The sequence below is a fragment of the Lotus japonicus genome, chromosome 2 (assembly GCF_012489685.1).
Source record: "Lotus japonicus ecotype B-129 chromosome 2, LjGifu_v1.2".
Taxonomy (NCBI): Eukaryota; Viridiplantae; Streptophyta; class Magnoliopsida; order Fabales; family Fabaceae; genus Lotus; species Lotus japonicus.
In genome coordinates, this window is record NC_080042.1 from 91762707 (window position 1) to 91785956 (window position 23250).

Consider the following 23250-nt stretch of genomic DNA (forward strand, 5'->3'; position numbering starts at 1 on the left):
AAATTATAAATTATTATATAAGTAGATAAATAATTTTAAATAATAGGAGAGGAAAATAGAAAATTATTCTATTACTATTAAAAAAAATCAATATTTGTAACCAATTGGTTTTCACTTAATTGTGACACGTGATAAATAATAAAAATTAACTAAACTAAAAATATTATTATTTCAAAAGTATTTTAGATTTAAATTATCATATAAGTAGACAAATAATTTTTAAATAATAGGAGATGAAAATATTAAATTAGTCTATTTTTATTAATAAATCAATATTTGTAAGTGAGTAGTCTATTTTACTATTTATGAATAATAATTTTATTTATTTATTATTTTAGTTAAATTAATATTTTATATTTATTAATTAATATTATTATAAATTATATAATAATAAAATAAATTAATTTGGAGTTAGGATACTGAAAAAAAATATATATAACTGATATCCTATCCTGCTCTATCATAGCTCCTCCCTCAGGATAACTTTTACACATGATGGACAGGATATGATTGGAGACATGATAGTGTTATCCTATCCTGCTGGCGCAATAAACAACAGATAACAACATGATATTATTACTATCATGTCATATCCTATCCTGTCCTGACCACCAAACGGGCCCTTAACATAAATAGATATCAACACCGTTTTGCGAGGAAACGAGATAGTAAGTACACAAATCAATCAAGGACAATTGTAGTGAGAACATCAATGTTTAGGCGGTCCCAATGCAACATTCTATTCTTTATGGGACTGCAATCATTGTACTCTATACTAAAGATTGCGCTAGACTATAACTGACATTTTAAGGTTGTTGCACAAGTATTAAGAAATATCAATTAATGTTATTGTTTTAATAATATTACATTCTAACTTCCCATTATACCCTATCTAACTTCCCATTATACCATTTATCTCTTTTATTAATTCTAACTTTTCAATTTTCCTACCACCAATAAATGAATGGTGCAATTGGTAAAATATAATCAATGCTCTCTTGAACTTTGTAAAGTGGTAGATAATTAGGAATAAAATTCAGCTATAAATAGTGTCAGTTATATAGAAACGGAGGGAGTATCAGAAAAACAATGAAAATTTCAAAGGCTCAAGTTGCAGGATTAGTTCTATCAAGGTGATCAGCATTGTGAACAAAAAACAATAGTTTCAAGTTGAGAAAGCTTGAAAATATACAATGAAGAGGCACGAGTATTAATTTTCATCAGCCAGAAAGCAAGGGAGTAAGACATGTCTGAGAGAGGAATTACAACGCTTGTCTAAGATTACTGATGAATTAAATTGTAGTGGAAATGAAAACTTTGTAAAATCCTTTCAAAAGTCAGGGATGGATTAGCTATTGGCATTGTACAAGTGCATAATTCCCTTATCTTCTCTTCAAAGCAATCGCTGGTTGACCAGGGATTCTTTTCAGGCAAAACCTGTAAACAAGCTTCCCATGTGACCCCTTATCCTGCCAGTATGACTCAACTTTATACAATCCATCATAAACATATGTCTTGTATCTTTTATCCGCTGATTCTGAGCCACGTATCACCCTAACGGGATTCTGTTTGTCACTACTATTCTTCAAAGCAAGATTTCCCCGCTCGAGCTTCTGATCTTCAGGTTCCTTATCATTGCTCATCACATTTCCACCCGACCCTGTATATATCAAAACATCTGAATCATTCATATCATCAGCATAACCCCCAGATGCAACAATAGACGTTGCAAGTACCTTGCCATTGTGCTTCACATAATCTATACCACCTTGAATCTGGCGATGAAGGCCAATTATATTAAGCTCCACCCTGTATTGAAATTTATCCCCAACTTCAACCCCGGGGACAGATCCCAAGATCTGCTTGCCTGTGTTGACATATTTCCCTTTCTCCTTTAGGATCTTCGCTGCTTGTAAATCAACCCTAGCTCGACCATTTGGCTTTGCTTCGACTTCTTGCAAAAGCTTTCTAGTAAGATCTTGAAACAAGCGCATTGTTTCCCTCACTTTACTCCGTGCCACATTCTCATGACCATTCAAATTGTTATGTGATTTTGGGACAATTTGGAAGTTGTTATTTTTATTAGGGTGAAGAGAATCCTTCTTTCCCCAAAATAGAATTTGACCCCTATCATTAGAAGGGGCACTTCCCATTTTCTGTTTCAATGGCTTCTGCACAGAATGATTCAGGGCATTTTGCGCCTTGACAATAGCTTTAGACCTGTCAAGCTGTGCAAAAAAATCAGCTTTCCTTCCCTTGCTTTCATTTGTACCACCAAACAAATTAGATTTGGAGGAACATTCATCAGACCTCCACAGACATTCTGATATATCCGTCAAGCCTGGCACTTCTTTCCTGTCGGATGAGATTGGCAATCTATTATAATCTCCTTTCAACTTATGCTGCACAGTAGGCATATCCCAAGGCTGAACTAGTCTTTGGACTTTTGGGTGAACTAGCCCTGATGTTCTCTCAACCTTACCAGCATCCCTACTTTCCTCCTGAACAACTGTGGCCTTGGTCTTTGTTGAAACCTGATGATGATTACTTTTCTCAGGAAGTGCAATGTACTTTACTCTTTTGTTTTCTGATGGCAAATTAGCATTGCCTTCAGAATCTGCTTGAACAATGTCCACATGCTTTCTCTTGTTGTCATTTACAGTCAAAGCCTGTTGACCACGTCCGTTTGGTAAACTACCTTCAGCCCTTTTATTAGCACAATCAGAATCAGCCCATGAAGCAAATCGTCCACATCCTTTTGGTAAATCACGAATGGCTGAAACTTTATGTGGAGCAAACTCACCCACTGTGGAATCATGTTGTACAGATTTTTCTGTTCTTGCAAACTTTGTAGCCGAAGTTTCAATGCCCGCCAATGGCGTGTTTGCCAGATCATCAGTTGATAAAGTAGGCTCATCCAGCTGAAGAGATGAGACCACAGGATTTTCCTTCTCAGTGAGAAACGTGTCATTTTTTAACTCAGAATGTTGAGTGTCTTTTTCACACTTAGAAATTATGTCAGTGCCACCCTCTAAATGTTCACCATTCTTATACTCAACAATTGTATTATTAGCACAATCAGAATCAGTAATATCCAGCTTGAACCTTGAAGCAAATTGTCCACATCCTTTTGGTAAATCATGAGTGGTTGGAAATTTACGCCGCATGGGTCGACCAAGGAAAGTGCAGACCCTATTTTCCATCAATGACTTCCCAATTTTTTTCTTCACAATAACCACAATTGATTGATGAGGTCATTCATCTTGGTAGCTCCAAATTCATCTTTCTCCAAATCCCCATCCCCATAATCAACTCAAATCCCCATACACTGATGACCCTGCACTCTTCTTTTTACTCTGCAAACAGGAAGCCATCCAAGGAAACGGCAAAAGAAAATGAAAAACTACACAAAAAATTCGAGACCACAAAATAAATGGAAAAAAAATTACTAGAGGTAAAAAAATGAGAAATAAAGAGTTAACATTCGCTAATCAAAGTTGAAATGAACTTTAAGGTTAAAAACGCCTTGAGGCTAAAGATGCCAAAAAGCACAAGCCTTATTGCAAAAAGGCTTTAACATTAGACAAAGAAGACAGTGAAATATTTTCATATAAATTGGCTACTCAACCACAATTTACATAGTAAAAATACAATTAAGATGATCAATTTACAAAACCCTAAAGTAGCAGCTGCTAACAGCTCCAAAAACTGACAACAGGGACAGGAACAAACATAAGAGTTTGAGAGTCTAAGATATAAAATTTGAAGGGTTCAAATTACATTATACAAAAATGGAGAACCCTATACATAATTTTGCCCCTAACCAGTAACTAGTTATTCTTTGAACCCTTCTGATCATCTTCCCCGTTAGCATCATCACATAAGCAATTTTGATGGTTGAGATTTCAGAATTCAGAGGTACTTTTTCCTATTATATAGTTACAGAGTTACAGTTCTAAAGCCATATCTCAATCTCAAAAGGGAGTATCATGTAGATAGAGTCACCAGAAACTGGAAGCATTTTGCAAAATACACCTCTTGTAAGGTCATGTATCACCCAAATTCATGTGAAATGCATACATACACATAGAAATTACCCATGCATCCAAAATAAATGAAGAAATCTAGCATTCTACTATATCGAACACATTCATGAGAACATTTTGAACTGAAAATTAGGGCACAAACTAAGCATGCAATATGGGTAAGAAAATATGTAAATCTGGAAAAAGAAAAAGGAGAAACGGTGATCAGAGTTGAGGTACCTGGAATGAATATGTAACGTGATGAGAGTGAAGTAGAAGCTTGGGAAGTTCGATAGCATCTCCAATAAGCTACAATGGCTGAGGCATTTGCAATGTGTGAGTGGTTCACGAAGATTCGAAGAAAGGAACGAAGAAGAAGAACAAGAAGAAGAAGAAGAAATGGAAATGACGTGCTTTCAGAAATTTAACTGAAAAGAGAAAAGAACGCCACCTCAGCTTTCAAAAGAAAACCAAAGGAAAGAAATAAAAGTTACTATTAATAAGTTAACTCTGGTTAATTAAATTACTAACTATAGTTAATGTCAAAAACTTCAACGTGATTTTTTGTATTTTTCCCCTGAGGAATGCTATTTGTTGCAAAAGCATACAACACGAAAACACCGAAATCCAACGTGTTTAACTGTAGTTAGTTATTTTTTGGTACATCAGAAAGATAAATTGCACCCGTTAGGAATTGATCTCTGGACCTCTTATATGTCCCCCAACTCCAACCACTTGAGCTATCCTACGGGGGCACTGCAGTTAGTTATTTGGCGGAATATATGATGTTGTTTGGCTAAAAAAAGAGAAATCTAACCAATCAAAATTAAAATTAGTTTGTTAAGTTTCGTCCGTTGTAACACACAACATTTTTATTTTCTCATATTATATAATTTTAATTTTAATTTTTTTTTAAGTACTTTGAAAAAAAAAACTATAGAATAATATTTTCATATAATTTTATAATAAATAAAAAAAAGGTGTTGGATAAAGAAGCCAAACAGTTAAATGCTTATCGTTTCTTTGTCTGATATGATGATTTGGTGGACATTGAAAACAACTCAAATTCGTTAAAGCAATTCAAGCATAACATGGGAGATGGATTTGAAAAGTGACAGAATGTAGAGCATTGTAGTTTTGAGAATCAAATTGCTTGATATTAGTATAGCTAAAGCTCTCTCCAAGAGCAAGTTTGAAGTTCTAAGAACAAGGTTGGAGTGTGCAAGAACTCACAAGGAGGAGTGTTAATTTTCAAGTTTTCTCTCTCTTAACTTTAATTACCTAGTTAGGTTTAATAGGTAGTAGTAATAATGTCTAGTAGGTATTGATAACTTAGTGACTCTATGCACCGGATAATGCAATTTAGCTACTGCACACTTTTGAGTTTAGAGACCTATTATATGGTCCATTAGTCTATATATATATATATATACATATATATATAAAAAGTTGTAACCGATCCTTTTGCAATATATGAGAAAATTCCTTTGGTTTGTTGTTAACAGATAGCACTTGTAAAAGATAACCCTGAATCCCATGTTGAAGGTAATTAAAAAATCTCAACTAAGAAAAAATGGTGAAATTATGTTTTTTCTTTTCTTTTGTGGGGCTACTAGAGATTAAGTGTGAGATGGAATTGTTTTGACAGAGCTTTGTCTTCCCATTTTATTTGTTTTATACTTAAGTTGGGGGAAAATGTGTCTAAATTATTCAACCTACATAAAAACTGTGGTTGCATACAAAACTCTAGAGATTACCACTCCTCATTTCATGCAATATGTTACAATCTGTGACAACCTGTACAAAAAGCCCAGCCAACTTCCATAGTTGACAATCCAATCCAATCCAAGTTTAAGTAGGTTGTAAGCACAACCATCATATCCTTTAAGATGTAAAATATATGACAGTACTGCTCAATGCCACTGAAGTAACCCGGCAAAGATTACTAAGTGCGTGTTTGTGTCTCCGTCTGCACTAACACAAATGTGATTTTACAAATTCAAACGCACAAATGCAGAAGTTTTGTAGCGTCGAGTTCCACGGAAATTCAAACACTCACTTAACGGTGGACAAGATGTGAGTATGCTGAGCTACTACTAGTGCTGGCTTGAGCGCCAAAGCTTAAAGTTGGGCATAGAAGCTCTGCCTGTGGAAAAGAACTGTTAGATGGCACATCTAGCAGTAGATCCTGATCAGAACTCTCTTCAGCAAAGTTTAAAGAATCCAGGAAGAGCGAGCTAGCAGCACGAGGCAAAGGAAACAGGCTTTTTGGACTATTGCTAGCGCCATCTTCTACAACTTCTTTGCCCTCACAACCAGCTTTTGTGATCACCCTTTTGGGGTTTCTCATTATCGGCTTCAACTCTGAAATTTGCTTTTCATCAGTTAACTCATAAACAGAACTAATAACGAAAAATTCAGTTCTAACTAGTTACACAACTTTCTTGACATCTCTCAGTAAATGCACAACATTTATTGATTTTTTTTACTCAGTATTTTGAGTGCCATGAGCCCCACAAACAAATAAAAAAAAGGTCTGTTTTCAATAGCACTGATTAAATACTATACTACAACTAACATTTTTCAGTTTTCACTCTGCCGGCAAATAAAATTATGAATCAAAGCATTTTAACCCAGAAAGAGGGAAGGGTTCAGTTCCGTGAAAAACTGAATTTTCAATGGAGAGTATCAAACTTCACTGCCTCCAATTCCCTCAATTTAAACCTCAGGTCTATTAGAAGGCATAGCCAACAAACACATCATTGTATCGTGGCATTATAAAGATAATAATTGGAATGCAAGGTCTTAGTATATGATCTGTTATTTCGTCTTCTTTGAGGTTAATTTTAAGCTAACCTGGAAAGTTTTGATTCCAGCTATCACGCACTCTCTTGATGTTCGCAACATTAGTTGATGACGTACTAGTAGATCCTGGAGTACCAGATTTTCCAGGTCTCCTTTTACATCTCTGCGTCCATAGAAGGATGTGATATTTGATCAGTACCAACGTAAATGCGTTTATTTATCAATATAATCTCTAATAGGGAAATAATAAACTAGCACAAACCTTAAGAAAATGGTAGTGTTCTACCCATTTCAATTTTGACAGATTGGACAATGCAAATCTTTTCAGAGTCTTGCAATCTTCAGGTTTTGCTCCTGACAAAGAGATATCAAAGACACCTTCTGAGAGAAGCTGCTGAAAATAAGTTAAGTTCTCTTTGAATTGAGAGCTATCGAACATGGCTTTAAGGCTGCATATACAACAATACAAGTCATTAATGAATGGGGATGGACTTGGTCTCAACATCTTATATTCCCTTAAAAGTCACATCACATATATGTTGCACCCTCACTTTAATTTTTTATGAAGAAAACTAAAATATTCAAGCAATGCCATGTAAAATGGAAGTTGGATATTTTATCAAATTATTACTGAAAAAATGAAGCAATGATGTATCAAATGAATTGACTTTAATTCTCTTTGCACTCCTCAATTATAATTATAGTGCTATATATCCCCACTCCCCACACAAACACATTTAAGTTACTTCAGTCTTCATGAGAATTATAAATCTCGAACAACATTGGAATTTGAAACAGTATTTCTTGGCCAATTACAATAAAAACATGATGAACCACAAAAGAGTAGAATTCCAACCTATCTGGAAGTTTAGCAGTATCAACCACAGGAAGAAACTTCAGTAATTGCTGCTGCTCTTCATTTGTTAAGATTCTCAAGAACTCTTCATAGTTTACTACATCCTAACCAAGCATAATAAAAATTACATTAAGCAATCAGGCATTACCTGCTAGCATATTACTACAAATATCAATATTTAATACAGATCAAGAGTACCACACTAGAAACAAGTAAATTATTATGAAAATAGTGCCTATTCTCTAAGCCTCTGAATCAAATTGCTACCTTGAAAGCTCTGATAGTAACAGGAAGTAAAGGTCTAATAGAAGATTAAAAAAATGATCATGCAAATTGTGTATCAAATCAATGAAGCCCGTGATTGACAAAAACTATTCCCACTTAGTTATTAGTTATTACAAGCCAGAATACAATAACGTTATCAACTTAAGCTAAAACAAGCAATCAAGAAAGGGAAAGGGGAATGCTACTCACATTTAAATCTATTAAGCACAGTGGTGAATCATGATTTCCAAGCATTTGCACCCTTTCAAGCTGTGACTTGTCACTGAAAGTTGAAAAACAGATATATTAATTACTATAGAGTATGTTTGTCTCTTCTCCAAAACAGTGTGACCACATTTATCTGAAATATTTTTTCACCAACTCACTTGCAAAGAAAATCCCTAACTTAGATTACATACAGGAATATATATATATATACTTTTTCTTTTGGAAGAAACAAACAAAATGAATTTTTTTATACCATGTTAACTAATAACTTCTTGGATAACAAAAAAGTTTATTCTAGCGTAAGAAAGCGTGCCTTTTAAGTTGCTCCTGGTGCATTCCATGGTCAGCAGAGTTCCTGACCTTTTCAACACCTTGAGATGAGAAGTTCATGGGACTGGAACTATTATGAACAAGCATGGCGCCAGAATATGAATATGCCTCACTTATTGGGCACTGTTTATTATCAACTGAAAGAGAGCTCGCTTCAGACTCTTCGTCACGAGCTATACAGCTAGGATGCCTAAAGAGCATGCTTCCATGTCCTATCTCAACAGAGACCATAGGTGTTTCACTTTCAAAAAGAAGATCTTCTTCAGAAGATGCAGAAAAATAAGACTGTTGTTCATGAAGAATAGTGCATAAATCTTGTGTGAGCTTCTCAACAGAAGAAGGCTTTGGACGACCCACACATGTCCTCTTTTTTGAAGGCACCATGGTCTCCCAGACCACTGATTGAGCAGGACCTAAATTAATCAAACTATCCAAATTAAATTACATGTTGTTATTGAAGGAAAAGGGTTATCTGTTTTGATAAGCAGGAGTGTACATATTTTGCATAATAACACAAGAGTTGAAGTTCTTGATCTTGGTCAATGAATGACGAACTAGAGAGATTAAGCATAAGTGGAAGACATGACATTCAATTTTTTTAGAAAAAAAATGTATTATCTTAATAACATATATACATATATATACATTATATATATACTATGAAAAAAAAGAACATGCTACTACAAACGTTAAGAGACAACTAGAACTTAAAGATAGAAAAATATTCACTCTTCAAATCCTTTTGTCAATGTAAAGCACACCCATGTACAATTAGAAGCAAAAATTCACTTGGCACCTTTTAGGAAAAGCAATGACTGTGAAACTGTGCTGCTATTCCACAATTTATTTCTTTTTTTCATTCTCCGTTATTTCATAATGCACTTCTTGATTGTACTACAACATAAATTTTGACTGATGATAAAATCAGTGTTATTTCAAAGTAATGGCCAATGTTACCCAAATCAGTTATGCAGAAATATCTTCCAAATAAAATCTGCTAAGTAATCATCCAACCTGTCAGATCACTAGCCTCAGTGCCACCAAATTGTGCACAGCTCTCCGAGTTAGAGATAGCTGATCCTGAACTTGATCGATTGCTTGTATCTTCATCGACAACCTTTGGGAATCCCTGGTTGTAATAAGGTGCAACCCCTCCAGATACTAAATTGTCATGGTTCTGCTTTCTTTTGAGTGGTTTCCCCTCTTTGTTCTTATTTAAGGATATGCTTTTTACTCTGAAAACCTTTTGATCCTCATAATCATCAGTTTCTGGCCGAGCATGTAAAGGGGTATAATTTACAAGAGTTCCCTTTGTCCTCCACCGCGACCCACATGCATTGCATAGTATTGGCTTCTCCGGTGGTCCATTACGCCAAAGTGGTGTGCCTGTTGCAGTGCTCAATTGTCAGAAACCTTCAAACATTTAGCATCCTCACAAGCAAGAAAAGAGATGTATCTCAGATTGGATCGACTAATAACAACGTGTTCATAATTTTCTGATACTCCAATTCATGGTGCATACAAAAAAAAAATATATTAAGCTTGGTACTGGGAAGCACATTGCTCAAAACCTCTGGGCTTAAATTTATAGTTGCAGGTTGTATTTCATGCAGTAGAAAGCTGAACTCAACAACTTCCTGGTTGAGATAGCATAATCTGCTAGTATTCACTAGTATAAGGAACTAGCTATTCATGCTAGAAATGTTTTGTCTTTTATTGTTGTCATCCAGCTAGTGTAAATGACTAAGATTAATAGATATCAATACTGCTATGCAAGGAAAACAAGATACTGCAAAGAAACCTCAAACAGCCAGTATAAGACTCAAATTACGAGCAATTGTAGACTCATAGTGAAAACAATGATTGCATTTGAACTGAAATGATTAACAGCAGCCACTGAGTCTCACTCGAGGCCTCAAAGTTAAGGCAGTCCAAATGAAACATTCTCTTCTTTTTGAGAATGCAATCATTTATCTATATAAAGATGGCGTTAGAGTATTGAAGAGCACATCAGTAGCAATGACTTGAACACTTTGGAAACTGCTTCTAAATTTTCAGAGAGCAATGAAAATTTTCAAGGCTCAAGTTGCAGTGTTAGTTCTATTAAGATGATCAGCATTGTGAACAAAAACAATGGTTACAAATTGAGAAAGATTGAAAATATAAACATTAAGAGACACGAGAAGAAATTTTCATCAGCCAGAAAGCAAGGGAGAAAAACATGTCTAAGAGATGAATACAGTGCCTCTCCAAGATTATTGGATACAATGAGGAATTGATTAATAGAGGAAATTAAGACAAGTTTGCAAAATCCTTTCAAAAGATGGGAATGGATTAGCTATCAGCATTGTGCAAATGCATAATTCCCTGATCTACTTTCCATCAAAATGGAAAGACATGAACTATGGGTTGACTCTTTTTGGTAAACACCTTAACTGCAGAAGGTGTTCTTCCTATCAATGCAACAAATCCCAAATTCAATGAACTCTGAACTTAATTTGCACCAGTTACATTGGCTCAGATTTCAAACATAGTCCAGAAAATAAAACCAACAAAGGAGTGAAGCAAAAAAAATCATACAAGTGAGAAATCATCATAATTTTCCATAGTTTTCAGTTCCAAATGCTCTATGCAACAAGATTACTTATACTTTTGAATTTGTATATTTCCAGAATATTAAGCAGACCAGGCATAATTTTTCTTAGTTTATACTGGGCACCAACTCTTCCTTCAACACATCTCAATTTGCAAATAGTTGTTGAGTACTCCATATAAAAATAAAAAAAGGTCAAGCTGTATCAAAAAAAATATTGTATATTGGAGAAACAAGAACTCACTTGTAACTCCACAGTGATAGCAAGGCCCTTGTTTGCCCATGTCTCAATCTTTTCCAAAAAATTATGAAGAAAAAATCCAGAAAATGAGAGAAAAAAGTACCTTTTTTTCACAAATAGCTAATAAAAAAAATGAAAGTTCTCTGAAAATATATTAGTTATATTGAAGATTTGAAGTACTTTTTATTCCTCAGAAAAACCCAGAATGATAGTTTGCAGAAAAACAATAGAAGGTCCTTTAACAAAAAAATCACAAAAACAGACACAGAGGAACTAGAATTGAAGATATTGATGTGTGTTTTAGCTGGGAATCTGTAGAATCCAAAGGAAGAGAGAAGAACATTGAAGGAATCTCAGAAATAATGTGAAAAGAGGAAAAGAAAGTTGAATGGGTGAGAGAGAGAAAGAGAGAGAGAGAGAAGAAGAAGAAGAAGGAGAAAGGTCTGTGTATGTGACCTCTCTTGTATTGTGTATGAAGTAAATGTTTCAGTTCTTTTTTCTCTTTTTGCCTTTTTTCCATTCTTTTAATTTTTTATTTTCCTCCATCTCTTCTCTTTTTCTAATTTGTTGATTTTTTTGAAAATTGATTTGTTGATGTTATTTGGAAGATTACAATTTATGGTTTTGGTAAATGAAATTAAAATTGAAAACTGTGAGCTTAGCTTGTAAGTAAACAGAGGGTGTCAAGGAATATTATTGCACATATCCTGCTGACTATGGACTTTTCTTCTTGCTTCTTATCATCAATTTCCAAATCCTCATCAAATAAAATCTCAAAGTATCCCATCTTCACCATCCATTTTTTTGGGCCTCAAATAGTTCTAGTTTTGTAAGATCTCATCAGAACCAAATATTGTGAGGGAAAGGGAAAAATAAAACAGAGAGAGAGAGAGAGAAACAAGGAGATGTTTTTGGCCTTACCAATCTTATTCCTCTTGCATATATATATTTTTAAAGGAGATTGAGATAACTAATTCACAATTTTATATTCTGCCGTGTGTGATGACATGATGTTGAAAAGCATTTAATGTGGTTTTTATTTAATTTAAGAAAATATTGGAATAAAAAGGTACATATAATATAACTCGATTAAGATCTTCTCTCATACGAAATTATTTTTTGTTTTTCTAATTGAAATTTTGTGTTTATCTCTTTCTTTATGGACATTTAATGAATTCCACTTATACTTATCTAATAGGTACATATGAAGGGACCATAATCTTTCTTACAACAAACTCTCTCCAACCCTTCCAGCACATTCTCATCCCTTGATTTAATCATTTAATTTAATCATCTAAAGGCAATTAAAAAGTAAATTTAAATTATACTTAACTCCTCTCACATTTTTGTTAATTGCACCCGTGGCTAAAAAGGATCCCAATTAACGTAGGGAGTGATAAACATAAAATTTAAATATATGGAAATGTGAGAAAAATTTCAATTCATGTGTGATTAGGATGAATATTCACTAAAATGAATTGAATGAAATTTATGCAAACTCATAAAATTTAATGTGAAACTTATATTTATAGTAAATCCTACTACATAATTTTTAACTAATTGATGAGAAAATGTTAAAAATAGATGGTTAAAGCGAGTGTTGCAATGGTCATGAACCCAACCATTAGCATCATTTGATCTCAATCAAACGATGATTAAGGAGAGATGTGAATCTTGCACGCTATCTTTCAAAGAAGAAGTCATGTATGGTTGGGGCGTATGGCTACTGATTTCCAACTTAGGGAATGTAAAAATGAAAAAGTCGTATTCAAAACATGAGATTGAATCGATTTTCTTATATTTTTTTAACCTTATTCTCCAAATTAAAAAACGATTTCTTCTTATAAGATAAAATTCTGGGAAGACAAAATGACAAACAATGTGTCCATGATACATAGTGGGTATCTCATGGATTTGACTAATTTGGTGCCATGTAATTTTCATTATTTGAAAAAAAAATTGTAAAGAAATTTGGTCCAACCCATCTCTGAAAGTGGAACCATAACCATAAAGTCAGCTTGAAAGGCTAAGGAGTAAAGAACATGGTGGAGTTATTATTCTCTCTAAAAAAACATTTTATCATACTATAATTTAATTAAAAATAAAATAAAATATGAAATACAATGGAATGTTTACATAAAACTCTTTATATTATCACATATATTAATTTAAATTTTAAAATGTCATTGCTCTCTATCTCTAATTTTTTTTATGAATAAATCACAAGGTGGTAATTTTATTTTACTTAAAAACTCATTGCTGAAACACTTTTAAATTGAACGGCCAAGAAGGCCTCAAAGGAAGACAAATCAAATGGCTCAAAGACACAGCAAAGAACATGCCTTGCATTATTAAAATTTCTGTTGGACCAATATTAAAAGTTAAAACTCACTTCCTTCCCTTATAGTGCCCTTTAGGAACTTACTAGCAACCAACTTGTCAGATCGCATCCAGACCGTTAAATTCAACGAGCCCCACCCAGAAAACATTCCCTATTTTTCAGCAACACATTTAACCCTTTTAAATGGCAAGCAAAGTTTTTTCATGCTGAAATCAAACCGGTTTTTTTTTAAGAATTAAATTAGTATAGACGACAACACATGTAGTAACTTTAAGGTGCATGTTTGATTCTTCTTAAGTAATTTCTGGATTTAAGTATTGTAGATGAGAAAAACTTTTGTTGGACGAGTTAGCCCCACCATAATGTGGATGTTATAGGTTCGAACAGAATTGCATCCCGTAAAAAAGTATAAGTAACCGTGTAAAAAATATATACGACAACGTATAAAGTTTTATATATATATTCAATCACACTGCATCATTTGCCTTTTTAATTTAATTATGATATGATAATATTGTAAAATTTAATTATATGTATGAGTAAAACTTTTTTGCAATACCATGTATAATTATCAAGTTTAAGAAGACTCAATCATTAGTCGAACCACGATTAAACTGTGTATGAACAAATAGTAATTAAATAATATTTTTAATAAATAAATATTATTTATTTTAATATATGATATATTTGCATAAGATATTAAGAAATTTAGATTAATTAAATTTTAAAGTATTTTAGGTTGATCATCCCATATAACTTATATGATAAAAAAAATGGTTAAGGGGATTTTTTAATTTGAAAAATAAAAAGTAAAAAATTGACCGATTCAATCATGATTTTCAGGTTTTGGACTGGTTCAACTAGTTATTGGCCAACTCTAGAATCTCCTAGTTTTTTTTCAAATGACTGAATTGATCACCTGATCAGTTCTTAGTCGGACCGATCGGGCCAATCGTGTTTTCTATTGTCAAACTCATTCTAAACAATTATAACATTAAAACGAGTTAAACCTTTTTAGCATCTATATAAAACAATATTTACTTAATGATAACAATTTAAAAATGAAAATCATTGTACTCTATATTTTTCAAATTAAAATAGACATGCACCTATGACCTATGGAAAATGCAAGTAGTTTTTTATGGTAAAACAAGATACGTAGTTATTCACGAAATGATATAGGGCATGTTTATCTATAATCCAAAAGTCACCAACAAAAGATTACTCATAGTTGAGGTGATTACGCCATTTTTTTTTTTTTCCTTTTCAAAATTCATTTGACGCAAATGAGAACCCAATTGAACATTTTAATAAAATTAATTTTAAATTTGATACCCAGGCATTGAAACATATTGTTCCATGTTCATATCAACCAAAAGAAACAAGAATGTGTTGGTCTAATCGGAGATTAATGCAGATTTGAAATCCAAAAAATTCTTTTGTTGGAAAAGATTGTTAAAGTTTCCCGAACAGGTATGAAATCGTCGAAAGACCCTAAAAAACATCAACCAATAGGGTTGGATTAAGTTGTGAAAATTCAATCCAAAATTATTTAACCCAATCCAAAATCCTTTCCGAAATTGAATTGGCCTTGTGTGCATTGACTAGTAATGATAGATCATAGATGACAAAGTAACACACTATATTTTAACATGAATTTTATATCTATATATTCTTATTTCCAATGGAGGGGTATTCAAATTAGGGGCATTTAAGAAGTGTCTCACATACTTGTTTGCTTTAAGGGAATAATGATCTCAGATTGAGGGAATGAACTATCGTGGCTTCTTGATCTCTATTTTAAATATAAACTATGTCAGTGAACTGTAGTTCGATTGTATGTATCAGTTTATTAAATTGGAATTGTCATTGGCACGATTTGTGAAGAAAAATAATCAAGCAAGCCTACCGTCTAATATTAATATATATGAATATATGTTATCTTTCAAGTACGCTTGGATTAGGATAATGTTAATTAAATGGAGATAGTGATTAAATTATCAAGGACGATTTTGCAATGTCTCTCAATCATGTCTTTGTGCGCACATGTTAGAGAGAAATAAAGCCCCAACTCTCTCAGTGGAGTAGATGCATTTGGAATTAGAACTCATCAGAAAAAACAATAAATTATATATGGATGGAGCTTTATTGTTTCTTTCGTCAAATGTCTAAACATTTGTTTGTATTAGGGTTGTACTTGCATGTGAGACATGTCAAGATGGATTTTGTTAGTTTATAATTCAGCCATGTATCGGATTATTTGTAAATCCCAAAAATTATTTTTTACACGTTCTAAACCTTTTTTTTTTCAAAATATCCTTATATAACTCTTATGAAATTAATTGAATATAGTTTTATAATTTCAACTTCTGAAAATCTAAGACAAAAATTGGAGTTCTGAAAACTTTTTTTTTTTTATAGAATTTCAACTTCTGAAGCTAGAATTTCTATTCGAACTTGAAATTCTGGAGGTGCAAATGTAAAGTGTGAATAAAATATGTAACTACTATTTTTATTTAATGATATTTTAGGAATTAAAAAATCTAAAAAGTTATAGGGTGAGTAAAAATGTGATTTCGCAATATGTAAAAAACAATGTATTTCGAATTAGAATGACCTTGAAATTGATCTGAGTTGTGTACATTTCTAATTTATATCTAAACTAGACATGACAATCAAATTCAAACTTATCTCCAACCCCGACCCTCACTTTTACCGGAGTGGAGGGGGACGGAGATGAGTTTGGGGTGCAAATATAACATTTATTTGAATTATAATTGTTTATTTTTCAGTGCGAGTGTATAAAATTGTTGGTTAGTTTCCTATGTACTCATTTATATTTGCAAACCCATTTTCATTCTTTTTCTTCCAAGCTATTTTGGCATCTTCCAATACCTGTAAAGTAAAGGCCCTTCGAGGCCTGCCCCCTACCCCTTTCCCTTTAAAGGCATCCGGGGAGGACGTCAACCGGCTAGTGCAAGAATTCAGGCTCGACTGAGTTGTTTCGCCCAGAACTCCATCCTGGGAAAGTTTACTAAAACAGTAGTTTTGAGCGCTGCTATCAAATCTGTGTCTTTTGTTCCTGGGAGTCAAGTTGAATTGGTCTTCTTTGAGTTAAAGACAATCCTAGGGAAAGAAAAGACTAGTTGTCGCATTATCTGCTGCGATGTCCACACAAAAAACGTATTTGGTAAAGGTGAATCAAAGTGATTTATCCAATAATGTCATCCAATTTTGAGGGGTTGGAATACTTGCTAATTGGAAACGACAAGTTAAAATGTAACCACCCCATAAATTAAGTAGAAAGAAGCATTAGGCCCATTTGGGCATGTATATATGGCGAGATTGAGTCAGATTGATAGAGGCCTTTCACAATAGATGAAAAGAATATTAATAATGCTAACACACCCCCACATATGGGTTATGGAATCGACTGTGCAAAGAACCAAACCGAGAAGGTGGGTTCTGATCAGGATTTGCAACTGATTACACACATGTTGCATAAGTGATAAGTGTACCAAGGAATATAAGTTAGGATGTCATCTTTTACTTTGAAAATGGAAAGATATTTCTCAACTTTGAAGATTAATAAATACTCTTTCTCTTAAAGTTAAATATTGATATACCAGAGTTGGTTTTATAGGGATTTAGCTCCATTAAAGTGATTGAGTCACTTTGAAAGATAATGTAACTTATAACACCTCCCTTATTTTACAACTTGTTTGTTATTATAGAACTTGTGAAGAGGAAGACGTCAAATATAAGGGTTACCATGAATCAAAGAGTCAATCTCGTTTGGTTATCTTCTTTACAAGAGTTAATGTGAGACCCATCTATTTTGTCTTCTCTTCTCTATTTGTCAAGAAATGAAGGATGATGTTTGTGTTACCCTTTTTTGTCCTTATACTTATGGCATAAATGACTGAAGAATTATATTCCTAAGGGCAAAGAAGTCTTTCAGTTAAAAACAATTTTTTGTATTTTATATTATGCACCTCATTATTTCTCATCTATTTTTATTATATTTATTATATGAAACAACCAAAAAATACAATTTTATTTCTTCTCATCTTCTTTCTTCTACAACCAAACAAAGCATCAGAGATAAGTACAATTAAGTTTTTCTATTCAATAAACTCAATCTTGGTGTTAAGACTCGCATTTTCTAAAAATATGACCAATGAGATACTTATAAATTACAGAACATTCGTCATCTTTGTGCTACTTTTTATGTAGAGTCAAACTAAGTCCAAATTCTAATGCACGGGCTTTATTTTAAATAAAATCAGACATTTACTATTTAAACCAACCATCTCTTATTAAATTTTTTAGATTTTTTTTCTTTGCCTGTCAGCATTACATATTTTCTCCAATGGGCCGGCCAAATTGGTGACTTTACAGAATGACAAAAGGCAGCCACATTCTTGAATTCTCATCTGAGTAATTTGCCACAATGTAATGATGTAACACAAGTATCCAACGTTCGGTCTAAAAAGAAGATGCTCAAAGTTGAGTAATCCTTCCTATATTTCACTGTTACAATCTATTTCTTCTAGGTCTCATAATTCATCTTTTAAAATAATACTACAGAATTGAAAAATACATTAATACATTAAATGGACCATGTATAAAAGTCAAAAAGCCCATACCATTGACTCTGATATTTTCGAATATCGAGTAAAATATGTATCAATTTGATAACAAAAAAGTATAAAGCCATGGATGAAACCATTGACTCTTATATCATGCCTTTTGGGTTGGGATAAAGCCATGGATTTCGATTACTCAACAAATGACATACAATAAAAAGTTAATTTTGTTCAACATGTTTCCAATTCTTTGAAGCTACTTATAGTTTAATCATCATGTACATGAATTTATCTATGAAATGCAGAATCAAAGACTGAATTTACACATTTAGAAAACATGTAGCAAGTACCTCCAATTAATCAACTTAGCTCAAGATTTTTAATTTACATTCAAATTTAGCAACTATTTGTTTTAGATAGTAGAATTTAGTGGCGGTTTCAAAACAGAACGGCTATCTCAAATTTTTCTTCAATTTTTCCCAGGACTACTGTGGGATCCTTGTCAGGTAATTAGAGAGACCAACAAAGCAAGCAACAACTAGTTTTATTTATGATGCAGCAGCTCATAATATGAAGATGATGGCCAAATTTGCTTGTTTCCTTATCCTTTCTATACTTTATACTTTCTCTTAAATTATGCTGGTTCAACTACTCGCTGGGGGGCTCCCTCTGGTTTTATTCTCATCGCCATAAAACAAATGCTGACTCTCTTCCCCATACTCATGGTTTTTCATTTTCAATGCATAAAACTCACTCAGATATTGCTGATTAGCTTCTAATAATCACAATTGAGATGTCATTCAAGACCAGTATCGAACAAAATCAGTATTTTCAGAGCCCATAGATTCTGCACAGAAAACCACATTCCCAGGGCTTTACATATCGCAGAGATATCTTCAAACCAATGTAAGCTATTAGCTATCACAACATTTTGACTCTGCGTTTAATATGCAGGGTAAGTAAATGGAGAGGTTACTATGAAGACAGGAAATCAGAGTATCAACTATAAAAACTTCAACAAAAGAAGTTAATGTAATCATTCTCATATAGTCATGGAGAAAGCATGGAACATAATTGTTAAGCAAGAATATCTCATTATAAAGCTAAAAAGAGAATGTTATGCAAGAATCTCTTATTATAAAGCTAGAAAAACATGTCAACATGTACTACTGATAGTCTGATATAAAGCAGATACATGACCAACTGCACAAGTAGGAACTACTAGTTCAAGAACGTGGACAACACTTTATACACAACTATGTCATGCATTTCCCAAAGAGTGCAAAGACTAAACAAGATGCACAAAAAGCGTCGAATAAACTGATTGGTGAGAGAACTAGTCTCTCCTCTTCTTCTTCTTCTCCTCATTCTTTTGGGCTGAATTCTTCATCTGGAAGAGAATGATAAAGCTCCCATCAATACAAAATTAATGAGGAGAAATCAAAACAAAAAAGAAACAAGAGTAGAGTTAGGATCTAAATAAGGACATTTAACGATCAAACTCACCATGATAATTAGAATCCGGACAAAAACTGCAGCCAAATCAGTAAACAAGGTCAAAGCGTGCTTCACATAATCCAGATCGCCAAGATGTGCCCTCTCAACTATTTCTTGTGTGTCCACTACAATGTAACCCACAAACACCAAAAGCCCAAAATACAACTGCAGAAGTAGTAAAACTAAACAGTGAGTAAGAAATCTTCTAGCAGCATAATAGCAAAAGTTTCCGCAGACCCAAAAGGTAATTCCAGGGGGGAAAATTAATGGCAGCCGCATTACCTCAAACTTAAAGAGAGCTGTTGAACCTCCAAAGATAGAAGAAGCAAAGTGCAGCCAAAGGAGAATGGACAACCCCGAAGATACCAGGCCACCAAGGTACAAGTACTCCCTACGCTTAGCCACCAAAGCTGCTCCGGAGAAACATGCAAAGGCCAGGGAAGTTCCCACAAATGCACTAAAGATGAGGCTGTGGCAATTATGGAAGAACAATGTCATAAATTCTTCCAAAACTAAAAAGTATTTACAGAAGCCAATTGTCACAAAGAATTAACTAAATAGACAAAGCAGGAAGAGTGGGGAAGGGAAGAGTAGAGGGAAAGGAAAACGCTGTTAAGAAAATTTTATATTTTGTTCATGTTAGGACTTTTGACCCAAATGAAAGTTAGTCAATTAATTAGAGACAAATATTCTAACCTAGAAATTAATAATAACAATAAACCATTACTGGATTACATGCCTAGGGTTTTAAATTACAGTCCAAGGTTTTAAATTGCGGCAATTGCGTAACTTAAGGGTTTCGAATCCTTGCAACGGTATCGTGACAACAATTGTAGTTAGCTGATTAGCTCAACCCGTATTTATTCGCAATTCAGCAACATAACCGCAACGGGAAATTCTCTCTTTTACCCAACCAAATGTCTTATGTGAAAGGGTTTTGATTCATTCACACTCAACTACATCTTCTATCTCATTCCTCCAACTTTCTGCTTCTATCTCACTCTTCTTTACCTATCACATCATTTCTCTGTTCTTTCCTTATCTTCTCTAGGTGTGGGTGAAAATATGGTGCCATCCAAAAATCATTGTATGTGAAAAGGGGGAAACCCTAATGAAAGCACACACGCATACCTTGGATCGATTTGAATGGCCAAATCAATCAAGGGTCCAATAGAGGCACCCTGAAACAGTGATGAGGCCAACAACAAAGAAACCCTCTTTCGCTGCAAATAATAAGAAAAACAGAGGTGAGAAACGAGTGAAATGCAACAACAAAACCATGAAGGATTGAAGAAATCAAGCAGGGGAAAATTGATCCATACCTCTTCACGAGGAGGTGTTGAGAGTAACCAAACACTGGTTCCGACGCAGGCGAGAGTGGTGAGAAGACCGCCAACGTGGAAGAGAACATGGAGGTAAGCTCCAACAGCGGCAGCAACCACGGCGAAACACAGGGTGAAGTAAACCTACAATCAATCAATCAATCAAATCAAATTGTTAACGAAATCGATCGATCGAAGAGAAACGAAGAAACCCTAGAATTGGGAATTGATGAAACCCTAGAATTTAGCAACCTGCTTGAGGTGATTTTGAACTTTGGGAGAAATCTGACGGAAATTCATGAGCGAATTGTAGTTCCATCGATTTGATGTTGAATCGAAAAACGAAGTGAATGCATCCATTCTTTGATTTCTTCTTCTTTCTTTGAATCTCAGAAACCAGAAACAAACAGATTCAGAATGAACAATTCAATGATCTACTCACCCCTATTTATTTATTTATTTATATTTCATATTGATATTTCTATTTTCAAGTGAGGTTAATTTCTTCGAAGCTTCGTTCTGTTATTTATCTTTAATTTTTAATACTAACTGCAATATCCTTTCTTATAACCCAAGGAACCTTTGGCTTTCTTGGTCGTTAGTCTATGGCTTTATTTCCACGAAATGACAAAAAGCAAAAAAAAAAGTCAATAGTTTTATTAATTGTACCTATACTTTACAAAGTCAGTTGCTAGTAATAGTTTTCAATTTTTTGATAAGGAAATAATCTATTTCTATTTATTATGTTCTAAAAAATTATATCAATACATTTATTTTGAAAAATATATCAATGAACAAAAAATTATTATTTTGTTGAAAAATAAATGGAAGTCTTTCTTTTTTTTTTGTTACAAAAGGAAAAATAACAGAAAAGAAAGACTAACTAATTGCATCTAGAAACAGCGATGCATAAACAAATGAGGAAGGACACTTTTCTCTGTCAATGTGCACCAATTTAATGGCATGAAACTTGCCCATAAATGGAAGTCTTTGACAACATGTTAATGAATAATAAATTTTACCTTATCAATTTTTTTTTCAAGAAACTAGGAAGTTGCTCGTGCATTGCACGAGTTTCTTAAAAAATATTTAATGTATGAAATTATTTCTTAGTATGATATGATACTAGTGCTTTTTTACCCGCGCGTTGCACGGGGAATATGTCTATTGTATTTGATGCATCGATTCATATTTTAAATTATAAATATTTAAGATGCTAAGAATGTAAGAATAATCATAATAAAGATGTAGATATTTAAAGAGCACAAATTTTGAAAAACACAGAAGTTAATAAACCAAAAGCTTTAATTTTTGCATATGTGAGGTATAACTGAATTTTGTTTGTGAAGATGTATACTCGTGTTGCATAAAGGGTAATGCTTTTGTGTTTTAGATATATAACAATACATAAATATATAATTATTTTTTAAATTATTAAAGATACACTTAAGTTATAGAAAATGATTTTTTTTTTTAACTCGTACAAATTTTCATTTTCATGTAAAATGTTTCTCCCCGTGAGATCTCGTAACTCTAATTTGTTAGCACTAATAAATTCATGTCATAATTTTATAGTACATATGTATTAATATTTTGTATTCCTCTTACTTTTCTTATTAACAAATTATTATAGTTATATACTTATATAAATATACACTCTTAAAATTTTGAAAATAATACTAAAGTTAATTATATTAAATTTATTCTATTAAAATAATATCAATTAATTAGTTTAGAATATAATGATTGTATAAAAAAAGTATAATGATACTTTTTATATAAAACAAAATCTCACGTAGATAGCATTATAGTACTTTAAAATTAAAACATACAATTGAAAATTATACGCAAATACAAACAACAACCACTTTTAGGTTTCAGAGCAGACTTAAATGTAAATCATCTTACTCAATGGATTCTCATTTATCAGAGAAACAAAATCTTATAAATTTCATAAATCAATATAGAAGGGGAAATTCTAGTGTTTTTTTACCCGCGCGTTGCACGGGGAATATGTCTATCGTATTTGATACATCAATCAATTATTTGATTATTTAAAATATATTAAACAACATATGAAATAGAAGGGTCTCAAATGCTAAGCAAAGTGGATCAAAAGACTTGTCATCTAAGCCTGATTGAGATCAAGATGAAATCGT

General features: G+C 33.0%; 3 protein-coding genes across 4 annotated transcripts; all 3 read right to left on the minus strand.

Moving 5' to 3' along the window:
- Positions 1-1076: 1076 nt before the first annotated feature.
- LOC130741016 (uncharacterized) lies at positions 1077-4778 on the minus strand. Of its 2 annotated transcripts, XM_057593777.1 has the most exons (3): positions 4266-4778; positions 1737-3356; positions 1493-1660 (listed from the first exon to the last, which is right to left on the minus strand). In XM_057593777.1, exons 2-3 carry the CDS (start codon positions 3201-3203, stop codon positions 1643-1645), a joined length of 1485 nt encoding a protein of 494 aa, XP_057449760.1. In that variant the 5' UTR covers positions 3204-3356; positions 4266-4778; the 3' UTR covers positions 1493-1642. The 2 variants fall into 2 exon arrangements, with proteins under 2 accessions (XP_057449759.1, XP_057449760.1); XM_057593776.1 differs by having other exon boundaries at positions 1077-3356; positions 4266-4563.
- A 979-nt stretch (positions 4779-5757) lies between these two features.
- Positions 5758-11799, minus strand: LOC130741017 (GATA transcription factor 26-like). Its single transcript, XM_057593778.1, has 8 exons — positions 11346-11799; positions 9523-9894; positions 8492-8921; positions 8161-8233; positions 7687-7790; positions 7093-7279; positions 6882-6993; positions 5758-6389 (listed from the first exon to the last, which is right to left on the minus strand). The coding sequence occupies exons 1-8, from the start codon at positions 11383-11385 to the stop codon at positions 6085-6087; spliced, it is 1623 nt and encodes a 540-aa protein (XP_057449761.1). The 5' UTR covers positions 11386-11799; the 3' UTR covers positions 5758-6084.
- A 7590-nt stretch (positions 11800-19389) lies between these two features.
- Positions 19390-21584, minus strand: LOC130741018 (bax inhibitor 1-like). The gene is made up of 6 exons (XM_057593779.1): positions 21344-21584; positions 21092-21235; positions 20901-20992; positions 20052-20238; positions 19779-19934; positions 19390-19662 (listed from the first exon to the last, which is right to left on the minus strand). Exons 1-6 carry the CDS (start codon positions 21449-21451, stop codon positions 19609-19611), a joined length of 741 nt encoding a protein of 246 aa, XP_057449762.1. The 5' UTR covers positions 21452-21584; the 3' UTR covers positions 19390-19608.
- Positions 21585-23250: the final 1666 nt, after the last annotated feature.

Bases quoted from the DNA above. Each gene is read 5' to 3' on its own strand.
- LOC130741016 (XM_057593776.1), bottom strand. From the start codon at position 3,203: ATGGAAAATAGGGTCTGCACTTTCCTTGGTCGACCCATGCGGCGTAAA.
- LOC130741017 (XM_057593778.1), bottom strand. From the start codon at position 11,385: ATGGGCAAACAAGGGCCTTGCTATCACTGTGGAGTTACAA. The intron at 7,280-7,686 runs GTTGGAATTCTA...TTGTATATGCAG, and splicing joins ACTGCTAAACTTCCAGATAG to CCTTAAAGCCATGTTCGATA. The intron at 6,994-7,092 runs GTTTGTGCTAGT...CTATGGACGCAG, and splicing joins AACACTACCATTTTCTTAAG to AGATGTAAAAGGAGACCTGG.
- LOC130741018 (XM_057593779.1), bottom strand. From the start codon at position 21,451: ATGGATGCATTCACTTCGTTTTTCGATTCAACATCAAATCGATGGAAC. The intron at 21,236-21,343 runs GTTGCTAAATTC...GATTGATTGTAG, and splicing joins TTCAAAATCACCTCAAGCAG to GTTTACTTCACCCTGTGTTT. The intron at 20,239-20,900 runs GTATGCGTGTGT...TAATTGCCACAG, and splicing joins GCCATTCAAATCGATCCAAG to CCTCATCTTTAGTGCATTTG.